Source organism: Lepus europaeus, chromosome 13 (assembly GCF_033115175.1).
Source record: "Lepus europaeus isolate LE1 chromosome 13, mLepTim1.pri, whole genome shotgun sequence".
Lineage (NCBI taxonomy): Eukaryota > Metazoa > Chordata > Mammalia > Lagomorpha > Leporidae > Lepus > Lepus europaeus.
In genome coordinates, this window is record NC_084839.1 from 97,652,424 (window position 1) to 97,665,611 (window position 13,188).

Below are 13,188 nucleotides of genomic sequence, written 5' to 3' on the forward strand. Positions count from 1 at the left end.
GAACCCACTTGGTTGCCAGCTGTTGGATGCCAGGAGACGTCGTGTGAAAAGCAGGACTTCCGGCTTCTCTTGAACGGTGGGAAGATCCGGCGATGCGTGGTTGTAGCTGAGTAGCAGCTCTTCCTGAAGCTACAGACACAGCTCATGGCAGCCCCTGCCTCCGCCCTACTGCCTTAGCCCAGCCCTACCTGGGCTTGTATGGTGTGGGACTGACCAGGGCACGGGCTGAAGGGACTTGGAAGGGGCAGAGGTCTTCTGGGAAAGGCAGGTGCAGGGGTCTTGCGTGTTCTTTTACCGGATGTGTATTGTGCATCACAAGGGGTGCCGGGTGCACCTGTCGCTCTGAAGGGCACACTGCTGTTTATTCTGGAAACTTTAATTTCTCCTTCTGCGTGCACCGCCAGCCTTCAGCTGCTCCTGCTTCTGTGGCCAAATGCAACCCTGGGCCAGAGAGTGACCACTGTCCAAGTCTGGTGACCAGAGTCAGAGACCTGCAGCCCTGGACTGTTCCTGTGCCGCAGGCCGGGAGGCAGAAACAGCTGGTACCAGACAGAGGAGTGAGTCAGCACAGGGAGAAGAGGACATGCACACTGGGGCCTGTCTCTGGGCTAACCGGGCCCAGTCCCAGCCTTATGCCTACAATATAGCCTGCCCCCTTTCAGACCTTGCCAGATTGGTTTCTGTTGCTTGCACCTAAAACCCCCAGGGCGGGTCGTGGGCAACCTTGCTCATGGGGGAGCACTCCCTGTGCCTGAGTCTGTCCTGTGTCCACACCCCCTAGGCTTGGATCATGCATTCTGAGTCCTCTGAGATAAATGTCCCCCTCCCCCACCCTGTGGGGTCCTGAGAATGGGCCTGGGGCAGCTGGAGGCCCCGCCCTCGCTTCAGCCTCCTGGGCAGCCAGGCAGCCCAGGGATGCCTTCCTCCATCACCATGCCCCAGGGAGGTTGCTAGCAACTGGAACACCCCAGCACGCAGAGTCAGGTAGGCTAGGAAAGCCACCTGCTGCCACGGGGAGCTACTTTTCCAGGGGTGGGCAGCCTGATGTGAGCTCAGGATACCTGGAACTGGGACACTGAGATCCTTCTACCGACGACCACCGCGTGACGCGACTGCGCTCTGCTCTCCATCCGTGAACAAACACCTATGGAGCCCCTGCTACGTGCCCCGCACTGCCCTGGGCATTGAGGACATACAGCACAGTGCACAGGACGCCTAGCTCACAGGAGCTCACAATCTAACGGCCAGTGGCCTTTCTGCGCCAGGTTCTGGGGATACGAAAGTGAAAACTGAGCCCTAATGGCTGCATGGCGAAGCCGCATCTTCCGCCTCTGTAAAACGGAGTTGATACTTTCACAAGGCTCTCCGAGAATTCAGTAAGACGGAAGCACGTCCCAGGCATTTAAGCATTGGCAAATAACCGCTATCTCTTTGGGGGAAAAAAAAAAAAAAGCAGCTCCATCTAAGTTTTCAAACCACCCTGGCGGGCACCTTGCCCTGGCCAGAAGCACCGCGCGCCGCTTGGCGAGCGTGCGCGCGGCGCCGGGGAGGGCGCTCGGAGCGCCGGGGACGCGGAGCGGCCACGAGGGGGCAGCGCGCGGCAGGAAATCTGCGCCGCCGACCCCAGCCCACCGCCAAACTTCCCTGCGGCTCCCGGGCCTCCCGTACGTACTTCCGTTGCTCTGACGCTCGCAGAAGCCGGGGCGTCAGGAGCGAGAGCGCCAAGTCCCCCGCCTCTGCGCCTCCCGGGGAGAAATTGGAGCGGGGTTCGCGACACCGCGCCGGGCAGGCGCTGGAGCCCCTCGCGCTGCGCCGCCAAGGGCGCGGCGCGGAGCCGGGCGCCGGCTGAAGCGGTGCGGGCGCGGCGGGCAGCGGCGCCAGCCTCGGACCCGCGACTCTGGGCGAGGGCGGGCTCCTCCCGGGAGGAGCCGGAGCCGGAGCAGCAGGCCCCGGGGCGTCCCCGCCAACCAGAGCGCCTTCCCCGCCTGACTCACGGGCGTCCCCACACCCACAGCCGCAGCTCCCGGGCTGTCACTTCTGCGCGCCGCCTGGGAGCGCTCCGGGGAGTCGTCGGGGAGGATGCCCGGGCGCCGCTTGTGTCCGGGAGCTGCTGGCCGGCGCTGGCGAAGGCGGCAGTCGGGATAAGGCTGCCCAAACTTTCCTTCTGAGCGGCGTTGGAAGAAGCGTCCGGCTCCGAGGCTCGCGGAGAGCCCCGAGAAGACCGGGGCGCCCGGAGGTGCCTGGCCGAGCCTGCGCAGGCGGCGTTCTCGGGAGCCCTGGAGGTGGCCGAAGGGGCAGGGCCAGGCACAAGGAGGTCCAGCGCCCAGGCACAAGGAGGTCCAGCGGGCCCGACGCCTCCTCCCCGCGCCCCACCGCGACCGTGACCTCCGCGCACCCGCCGCACACGTGCTCGCGGCCAAGGAAGAGGAACTGTCCGGTTGACCCGGAGGCGGAGGCAGCGGCTCGCGGGCAGGCCAGAGGCGCATGGAGGCGCCGCGGGGGCGGCGCGGCTGGCCAGCGGCGCGGGGGAGCGCGCACGCCGCGCCCCGGCCTCCCCGGGGACCTGGCCGGCCGCTGCCCGCACTCCCTGCCGCTTGCGGCTGCTCGCAGGAGCGCGGAGCCCGCTGAGCGTGCGCCAGACGCGTGGCGGGACAGGTGTAGCCGGGAGCCTCGGGCGCCACGCGCAGAAGGGCTGGGCGGGCTCGACTGGCCCGGAGTTGGCTTGCCGCTCGCGGAACTCCTGTCCCCGCCACGCAGGCCGGGCGGCGAGGAGAGTCGCGGCGGTTGCACGGGCGCGGTCCTGATGCCCGCTGCCCGCGGCGGGCCCCGCGCCGGCCCCAGGACCTAGCCGAGCGCGGTCGCTCCCGGCGCCTCCCCCCATGCTGCTCGGAGCGTCCTGGCTGTGCGCGTCCAAGGCGGCCGCCGCTGCAGCGCAGAGCGAGGGAGACGAGGACGGTCCGGGCGAGCGGCGGCGGCGGCGGGCGGCGGCCGCGGCGGCGGGCGAGGACATGGACGAGTCGTCGCTGCTGGACCTGCTGGAGTGCTCCGTGTGCCTGGAGCGCTTGGACACCACGGCCAAGGTGCTGCCGTGCCAGCACACCTTCTGCCGCCGCTGCCTGGAGAGCATCGTGTGCTCGCGCCACGAGCTGCGCTGCCCCGAGTGCCGCATCCTGGTGGGCTGCGGCGTGGACGAGCTGCCCGCCAACATCCTGCTGGTGCGCCTGCTGGACGGCATCCGCCAGCGGCCGCGCGCGGGCGCGAGTCCCGGCGGCAGCCCGCCCGCGCGCCCCGGCCCTGGCCCTGGTGCAGCCCCGGCCCTCGCCGGCGGCGGGGGCGGCGCGGCCGGCAGCGCCCCGGGCTCCCCAGTCTTTCTCCCCGCGGCTGCGGGCAGCGCCGCGGCCGGCCTGTGCGAACTGGTGACCAGCAGGAGCGCGCCCGTGGCCAAGGTAGGTATGGGCTCCGCGGCGTGGCGCCCTTGTGAGTGCAAGTGTGAGTGTGCGTGGGTGCGGGAGGCGGTGACGTGGGAGCCGGGGAGACCAGAGGTGGCCCCGCATGGGCCTTCTCCTTCGCCTTGCCCTGCGTGCTCGCTTCAATTTCGTTTCCCACGTGCCGTGGCCACTGCTGTTCAAGGCTCGCTCCCTCCCCTCCCCCACTAACTTCTTGTCTCCACCTGCCTTCTTGTCCCCTTCCTGCCCCGATATCCTTTCTCCTGCTCCAGGCATCTGGACCAGGGCACCTGGCCACCTGCTCATCCGTGTGTCCACGTCCCCTCCTCCCGCAGTGCTCACCCCGCTTTAGACTCGGCCTCTCACCTGCACCTTACACTGCCTTTCCCTGGGCCCCTCGGAGTCAGTCCCCCTTGGCACGGGCTGGGGGAAACTCAGTGCTGAACGTTGGCTGGTTCTGAGGGGGTCTCGGCCTGCGTGTGTGGCTTGGGCGGAGAGGGCTTAGGAAGTGCGTGACCTTGTGACCTGTACCGGGGTGTGTGGATTGTCAAGTACCTTTAGCAGCTGGGAAGGGGGTTAACCGGGAGGCCCGGGAGCTGTGGCGCAGCCCTTGCTGGAGTCGGCAGGGTGGGTCACCAAGCCAGGGGACCCTCCCCTGGGCTCTTGGGCAGGGTCGCGTTCCCAGCTGAGCTGCTGATGCACGTGGTGATTGAAGCTTCCTTGTGCAGCCTTCGCTGCTTCCTTCCCCGGAGAGCTTCAGTGGTTTGGTTTCCAAAGCTGCTTTGTGTGTGGCCTGTGGGCTGCTGGTTTACGTGAGAAACTACTAATGTTCTGTAATTTCTTTAAATGGGCAGAAGTCCATTTCAAGGTTAAAAAGTCCGTGGTTGTGGAGCTATCGGAATTATCCTTGTTTTAGAAAACGCGGCCTTATTCCTCTCTTCGTGACCATGTAAGGAGCTGGTGGTGCGTAATCTTTGCAACATGTATGATTGTGTGATGCTGGGAAAATTCTAGCATCTGAATTACTCAGTCCTACGACATGTCTAAGATTAGGAATCGAACCGTTGGATGCCGAGCTGGGGTAGGATGTCACGCTGTGCTGAATTGGTTTTTTTCCCCGTGGACAGGCAAGGGTGGTCAAGGGATGCTCACACTTGGGGTCATTGCTGAGGGGGAGTCTGGCTTTGGTCTCAGTCGTGATGAACTCCCGCCACGTGCCCAGTTAAAGATGTTCACTCTTTGCTCTTTCTAATCTAAGGTGTTATTTTAGGTACAGATCTCTGTTTCCAATATAAGCAGGTTCCCTCCTCCTGCTCCAGGAATTAGTGACTTCTGGACTGAGCGTCTAGCACAAAGCTGGGGTGTCCTGATGACCGTGTGCTTACGCTTCCAGGAGGTTGGGGGGCCTCTGAATCTGTCCAGTTCTTCAGAATTTAGCAAGGGGGTGGAAGGTGGTAACTGTTACTCATGGGGGCCTGGTGTTTTGTGGGCTAGATTTGGAGACTCTTGTTTGACTTCCTCTGTAAGCAGATGCATTGTATCCATGTCTTTCCCTGCTTTCTTTTGTCGGTGTTGGGCAAGCACAGCCCCGACCTTTCTTCACAGGCCCATCTGAAAGGGATACATTCAGGTTCTAGGAAGAGTCCCGGTTAATCCAGTCTCCTAGGGGTGAGCCTTTGGCCTCGAGGTTAGCAATCCCCCATCAGGGCACCTGGGTTTCATTCCCAGCTCCGGCTCCTGACTCCAGCTTCCTGCTACTGCAGACCCTGGGAGGCAGCCGTGCTGGCTGAAGCTGCCTGGTTCCTGCCACTCATGTGGGAGACCTGACTGTGAGGGTTTGGTGGGGGAAGGGGACAGTAGATTGGGAGCTTTCTATGTTTCTACCTGTCTCTCAAAAAAATACAGATCAAATCTTCCATGTGGTCAGTTGAAGTCCAGCTTCTTGTCCACTGATTTGTCACAGTCGTGGGAGTCTTGGTCAGCCAGAAGTTCCCCGTGCTGTGCTCACTGTTACTGTGGGATGATAGCTCACTTCTCACATCCTGGAGTAACCCCTGGGCAGACAAGGACGGGTAGGGAAGGGAGACAGGGGTTCTAAGAGTGTTACCCATTAAGCAACCCTATCCATTTGGAAGGCAAAGATTTCAGCTGAAAATTGTTTCCAAATAGGTTTTGGTAGTTTACTGTCCACTGGATTTGCATGGACTGCTGGCAAAGCTGAATGCTGTATGTCTCTGTCTCTTATTTAATAGACAGGCACTTGCTGGAAATACCACAGGTGCCTTCATAGCAGGTGAATTATAAATAGGACGATCTCCTATTTTCCCACTTTCTTCTGGGCCAACTGGTGTATGTGAACTTTTTAGGTATGCAGACAGACAGTTATTTGCTTGGCTTATTTGCTTTGTTAATTAGTTACATTCAGACCGTGAGACTGCACATTGTTTAAAATGTGTTAGTTTCTGTTGGTTTTCTACGTGCAGTATGTGAAACACTGCTTTCAGAGCTCTTCCCTGGCCGCTTTTCACCCGGGTTTCTGCTATCGCCAGTGTGCCTGGAGCCCACTCGCCTGGTGAGTCAAATCTCCCTGCCCTGCTTTCCTTGAGCCATTTGTTTATTTATTTATTTATTGGACAGAGTTACAGGAAGAGAGGGAGAGACACAGAGAGAGAGAGAGAGAGATCGTCCATCCTCTGGTTCACTCTCCCGATGGCCACAACAGCCAGGGGGGAGCCAAGCCAAAGCCAGGAGCCAGGGGCTTCTTCAGGTCTCCAGCGTAGGTGGCAGAGGCCCAAACATTTGGGCCATCTTCCACCGCTTTTCCCAGGTGGTTAGTAGGGAGCTGGGTCGGAAGTGGAGCAGCAGGGGCCCTGGAAATGTCGGACCCTGTATGGGATGCCAGTGTGGCAGGTGGTGGCTCTACCTGCTATGCCATAGCACAGGTCCAAGCAAGGTGTTTTTCCAGTCACATACTTATGCTGCCTCTGGAAATGTTACAGCAAGTTACAGGTACCCATTGGCTACCGTTAGGGCTGCTAGTCTCTTTATTTGCCTCTTGGCGAATGTTATAGTGTGTTGCTTTGTAAAGGGGTGCTTTAAAAAAATGTTGCTTTGATGGCCCTGTCCAGACCATTTACTGATGTCTATTAAATTTCTCGGCCTAATATTTTGTTTTGTTTTTACAATTTTGCATGCCAGAACCCCTTAAACACCCTAAACTAACACGGATGAAATCGTCCCAGGGCGCCCTGTCCTGCTGAAAGGGTTTGTAGTTCCTGACCGAGTAATTCAAGGAGTGCTTTTTATATGAAAGATGTAATAAGGACTCAAATGTAGGACAATTCCATTTTTTGCTGAATGATGTTTTGTTGAGTATGCCTTGCCTCTTCTGTGGGCATCTATAGAGTGTCTTCAGTACCTCCATGGTGCTGGGTCCTGTTCTGGGGGCTCTGTGTGGAGCTGACATTGGGGTGGGGGGAGGCACCCTGCCCTTGGCTTGCATGAGGTGCCCGTGTGCACTGGCTGCTTTCAGCCCAGAATTCTGGGGGGGCTCAGAGGGAAGACGTTTGCACAAACTGAAGCACTGCAGAGCGTGTGGGCGTTGCCTTTGATGATGGGAAAGTAGGCACGAGAGCCTCATTAGTTTGCCTGTACTGTGTTTCTGGAGGTACCATACGATGTATTTAAGTTGGACCTGTTCGAAAACCTTTTCTGTGTCTCTCAGTGTGGCTGGAACCTAGTCATGGAACTAAAGGCAAATTGGAAAGTCATTTCCATCCTGTCTGTTGAGTGTTTTCTAAGCACCCACGTGCGTGATTCTCTCCAGGTTTGGGATGCTCCGTGCTCGGGTTGTCTTCCTCACTCCAACTGCAGCCACTGCTTAGGATGTGCTGTTTCTTTCAGAGAATTCAGAGTGGCACATCCTTCTAGATTTTAAAGAATTCCTTCCCAGCAGGGTTTCATGGCCTTGTTCACACCCGGTTGGACCATTGTAAAGCAGTCGGCCTTGTTGAATTCTTCCGAAGCAATTATCTTGGTTTTCCAAGGGGCGACACAGCCTTTGCACTGAAGCTCCCTTGCTCACATAGCATTTAATTAAAGTATGCATTTGCCATTATGAGTGCAACTCGCATAAACCGAGGCGGGCACGAGGACAGCGAGTTCCTGAAAAGCACAGCCCATCCTCCTGGCCAGGGAAGGATGGCCGGCAGCCTCTGGGTGGGGGGTGGGGGTGCCTCAGGCTGCCTTACGGGGGAGGTGGCGTGTCAGTTGGTTGCATGGACCACTAGCTAAGGCCAAACTAGAGGGTATCTGTGGTTTCTGGAAGCAACTTAAAGTGTTCTTTAGTCCTTGGAGGTGAGGTTTTCTGTTTCACAGTTACTGATGCTTGCCACGTGCTAGGTGCTTTGACGTGCTCATATATGGCCTTATGCAGAATTTCCTGGCTGTATAATGACAGGCTGAGGCCCAGAGACCTGATCCATGGGTAAGTCAGAGAGCCAGGAAGTGGTCAGCGGTGTGCCCTCCCCCCTCCTGAGTCCCTCTGCCCTGCCATTCCCCCTGGCTGTAGCATTGGCACGTTGCTGCAGCTGGGTCTTGGAGGTGGTGTGACACGGATTCCCGAGGTGAAGACCAGCCCTGGGCGCGGGGGCCAGCAGAGACCCAGACAGTGCACAGGACAGCTGATGACCCGCTCAGGTGCCCTCTGAGCCCCACGAAGGCCCCGAGACTCACGGCAGCACTGGGTTTCCAGTGGCAGCCAAGGAGTGGAAAAATGCACGTTGCCGTTGGTGGAGTGTCCGCTGGATGCTAAGGTGTGTCAGAGAACTAAACCGTCTTGTCTGCCCCTCCCGCCGACTCAGTCAGGTGGCTGCCTACAAAAGCAGGGAAATCGAGGCTCCAGGTTTCCTTGCCGAGCTGCGTGCGCAGGTGGATGGAGGTGGAACTTTAGAAGTGGACCTTGGGCCCGGTGCCTGGTGGGCTTCGCGCTGAGAGCACAGCTCAGCCCCTCTGTGGCCAAACTCCTGAACACAAGCAACAGGGGCCCCTGTGAGTCACGACACCCCCTCCCCAAGGCCATGGATTCTCTTCCTGCTGGAGCCCGCATTGTGTAGGACGCAGGGAAGAGCCCCTTGGCAGCCAGGACTTGCTGGTGAGTGACGGGCAGAAAATGTGTGCAGTGTGTCCGCAGCGTGAGGGCGACTGGCTGCGGTGTGTTCTCAGGGGCCTGCCCTTGTCCATCTGCTCTGCCGCTGCCCTGGCCTCACCCTCGGCCTCACCCTGAGGTCTCAGCTGGATGGAGGCGGTGGCTTCGAGGTGCCACACCCCTCCGCGGACAGCCAGAGAAGCAAAGGAGGAGGGCTTCCTCCCCTCAGTCTGTCTGCACGTCGGTGAGCAGTGTGTGACCAGCCACCCTCGTTTCCCCTACACCCTGGGGGCCAGTGCTGTCGTGGCTTCCATGCCGGGGCTCCCTTGGGGCGTATGGAGTCTTGCGAGGAAAGGGATGGAGTGGGATGTGGTGGGTAGCTGGGGTGACACGGGGTGGGGAGTCCCAGCACAGGTGAGTCTGTCCCTCACTTTCTCACTTTGTGCTGTGTGCCCTGAGCACACGCCTGAGCCTTCTGATCTGTGAAGCAGGGCCTTTATGTGCCTTATGGGGTCAGTGAGATTGACAGGTGCAGTGCCTCGTACACAGAATTGATTTTCAGGGTAGCCTGATATTAACAAGAAAGTCTCTAAGTCTCTTAAACCCAAGAGGGCACCCCTGGCAGGCCCACCTGCTAGCTGGTGGATCTGTTGTGTGTCAGATCGCCAGTTAAGGAAAGGTGTGCATGTGTGCGTGTGTGTGTGTGTGTGTGTGTGGCGTGAGTCTGATGCTGTGCCATGCCTGTGGATTCGTGCCCGCCTGTGTGATACGGGCTGGGCTGTCGAGTTCATGGGTGTTGAAGCTGAGCAGTGGCGTGGAGTCTCACCTTGTGAGTTGCTCCAGGTTTTCTGTTGGTAACGGAGGCAGTGATGCTAATCTTTGCAGGCTGCATCAAAGGGAAACAAAAGCCTACCCTGCAGTCAGCCTTGAGAAAGAGTGGGGGACGTGATCAGCTGGGGCAGCCCCAGTGGCGCAGGCTCTCCTGAGCGGGCCCAGCCCCTGCTCCATCCAGTGGAGCCACACCCTGTTCTGTCCACACTTCCGGCAGCTCTCCTACCGGAGTGTGACAAACCTGGGTCTCAGTGATGCTGTTGTGTCCAGGGTGTGCGCTTTATTTCTATCTCTGTTGAATTTGTTTTAACGATTTATTTTATTCGTTTGAAAGAGTTACAGAGAGAGAGGCAGGGAGAGAGAGAGAGAGAGAGAGGTCTTCCATCCGCTGGTTCACTCCCCAGAAGGCCACAATGGCCAGAGCTGCGCGGATCTGAAGCCAGGAGCCAGGAGCTTCTTCTGGATCTCCCACATGGGTGCAGGGGCCCAAGGACTTGGGTCATTTTCTACTGCTTTCCAAGGCCATAGCAGAGAGCTGGATTGGAAGAGGAGCAGCCGGGACTAGAACCGGCACCCATATGGGATGCTGGCACTTCAGGCCAGAGCTTTAACTGTGGCGCCATAGTGCCGGCCCCTATCTGTGTTTAATTTAGCACGATCTTTTTCAACATACATTTTTGAGCGAGGACAGAAAGGGGAACATGCTCCTGTAAGAGGCCAGGGTCAGTTTTTTGCAGTTTGCTTTGCTTGGGAGATCTTCAGAGGTGATGCAGGAGAGTGCTTGTCGGGTACCCTGTTGGGGTTTTAGTGAACCCCAAGAGGCTGTCAAGCTGAGGTGTTGGCAGCGGCTAGTGATTCACAAGTCGCACCAGCGCACCGGAACACGGGCCTCCCCTTGGCCACAGAGTGAAGTCTGAATGGAAAAGTTTGCCGAGACGTGACCTGGTTTGGATTCCAAGACGTGGCTTGGTTTGGATGCCACTGCAGGCTGTTGCTGTCTTTCAGCTCCCCTGTGGCCCTTGGTGGCTGTGGACAATTAGAGCTGTAGCCCTCCTTTGGGAGATGGAGAAGAGGTGATTCTTCCTCTGTGCCACACGCAGCACTGTGGGCTGGCCCATTGGTCATTTGCAAACAGGGGGATATGACAGTATTTGCATTTCTGCTTAATGGAATGTGTGCCTAATCCTCACGTGCCTTTACGTGAGTTTAAAGGAATTAGAATTCGCCACAGGAATTCAGAGCAAGCAGAAGTGGTGAGAGAATTTAAAAGCACACTCACACCAGGGGCAGATGTAAATGTGGTGGAGCCGAGAGCCCAGCCGAGAGCCGGACAGAGTCAGGGGCCTCATTGCTGCTCAGATGGGGGACTGACCGGGAAAACACCCAGTCCCTGCGAGGCCTTGCGGTGTGAGCTCAGGAAATGGGATGTGGTGCCTGGCCTGGCCGCGCCATGGCCGCGCAGGCCAGGCAATGTGGGTGCGCTTTCTCCTCTGCTTGTTCTGTGTCAGGCTCTCTGACTGGCGCTGGGGTACCTGGGATAAGCACTGGACGCTTCTTTCTTTATAATGAAGTGTATTTTTTTTCCTTTAGTTTTGTGACCAGATTTGCTGCAGAGAAAAACGTGTGTCTATATCCTTTTTGACTACTCAACTCTGCTTATTTTTACTTTAAGACATTTTGTTAGGGAACGTTCCAAACATTAGTGAAAGGAGTTTGGTATGGTGAGCCCCTTTTATCTGTCACTCAGCTCAATACTAATCTACTTTTGTACCTGTATCCTGTTTTGAGAGGAAGAGAGAGTGGTAGAGAGAGAGAAAGAGAGACAGAGACAGAGAGCAGCTACCATGTGCTGGTTCTCTCTCCAGATGCCTGCAATGGGCAGGGCTGGGCCAGGAATGCAATCCCCGTGCCCCACATGGGTGGCAGGAACCTAAATCATTGCAGCCATTGGCGCTTCCCCCAGGGTTTGCAGTAGCAGGAAGCTGGAGTCAGGAGTTGGAGGTGGTTCTTGAACCCAAGCACTCGGATTTGGGACACAGACATCTTAACTGCTAGGCTGACACCCACTCCTGTCGGCTTTCACTCCGTCTGGCAGGAATTTCTACTAAGGAAAGTGGCCTCAGTGGGGTTTGGAACTCTGTGTTTGCAGCCGGTCTCACCTCTTACCACTCCTTCCGTCGTCTCGGTTTGCCACAAAGGACTTTGCCCCTCTGCTGTTTGGATCGTCTGCCCTTCGTGGTGGGACGACGACTCTTGCTTTCCAAGACTCCTGCGCTCATTTCTGGATTTTAATAGCAGCTTTGTTTGGCAGGTGGCAGCTTTCAGAAAAGGCATCTGCCTGTTGTTGGTTCTTTTTTTTTTCTGAAGATTTATTTACTTATTTGAAAGATAGTGTTACAGAGAAAAAGGGAGAGAGAGAGAGAGAGAGAGAGAGAGAGAGAGAGAGATCTTCCATCTGCTGGTTCACTCTCCAAATGGCTAAAACAGCCAGAGAGCTGGGCCAGGCTGAAGTGAGGAGCCTGGAACTCCACCCGGGTCTCCCACATGGGTGCAGGGGCCCAAAACCTTGGGCCGTCTTTCAGTACCTTTCCAGGCCATGAGCAAGGAGTTGGAATCAGAAGTGGAGCACCCAGGACTCAAACTGGTGCTCATATGGGATGCCAACGTCGTGGCTGTGGCTTAACTTGTTTGTTATGCCACAATGCAGGCTCCCCCGTTGCTGGTTCTTGAGTGTAGGTCCTTGAGGTGCCAGGTGATTGGGAGGTGGGGCTTGGCTATTGTGGCTTAGAATGATGGCAGTCACATATCTGTCCAGTACATTCCAGGACGCTCCATCCGACTTTTGGAAGTCACCTTTCAGCACTACAACCACCTGCTGTGAAAATTACTTGAGTTTATCATTTAGGACCCGAGACACTGAGCAGAAGACTGTATTTTTTTTTAAAGATTTATTTTATTTATTTGAAAGACAGAGTTATAGAGAGAGGTCTTCCATTTTACTGGTTCACTCCCCAAATGACTGCAATGGCCAGAGCTGAGCTGATCTGAAGCCAGGAGCTTCTTCTGGGTCTCCTACATGGGTGCAGGGGCCCAAGGACTTGGGCCATCTTCTACTGCTTTCCTAGGCCATAGCAGAGAGCTGGATTGGAAGAGGAGCAGCCAGGACTGGAAGTGGTGCCCATATGGGATGCTTGTGCTGTGGGCTGGGGCTTTAACCCGTTGTGCCACAGCGCCGGCCCCAGAAGACTGTATTTTTTTTTTTTTTAAATTTTTGACAGGCAGAGTGGACAGTGAGAGAGAGAGACAGGGAGAAAGGTCTTCCTTTGCCGTTGGTTCACCCTCCAATGGCCGCCGCGGCCGGCGCACCGCGCTGATCCGAAGGCAGGAGCCAGGTGCTTCTCCTGGTCTCCCATGGGATGCGGGGCCCAAGCACTTGGGCCATCCTCCACTGCACTCCCGGGCCATAGCAAAGAGCTGGCCTGGAAGAGGAGCAACCGGGACAGAATCCGGCGCCCCGACTGGGACTAGAACCCGGTGTTCCAGCTCCGCTAGGTGGAGGATTAGCCTGTTGAGCCACGGCGCCGGCCAAGACTGTATTTTAATGATCCCAGAGATCCTGGAGAGAAGGAAGGAGGCAGAGGTATTTGTGAGTGGCTGGAGGTTAACTAATCTCATCTAGTTGGGATCAGCAATTATGTTTGCTTTCAAAGACCAGGCGCTTAATCCTCTGCAGCTTTGCCTGTCAGTGTTGCTGTTTGATTTGAA

At 57.2% G+C, this 13,188-nt stretch overlaps 1 protein-coding gene across 1 annotated transcript in view; it reads left to right on the forward strand.

Annotated features, from left to right (window-relative positions):
- Positions 1-2,830: 2,830 nt before the first annotated feature.
- SH3RF3 (SH3 domain containing ring finger 3) overlaps positions 2,831-13,188 on the forward strand; it is a 328,669-nt gene continuing 318,311 nt past the window's right edge. The window contains exon 1 of the mRNA XM_062210075.1: positions 2,831-3,446. Within this exon, the coding sequence (XP_062066059.1) occupies positions 2,880-3,446 (567 nt within the window). The 5' untranslated portion in view covers positions 2,831-2,879. The remainder of the gene's footprint in view (positions 3,447-13,188) is intronic.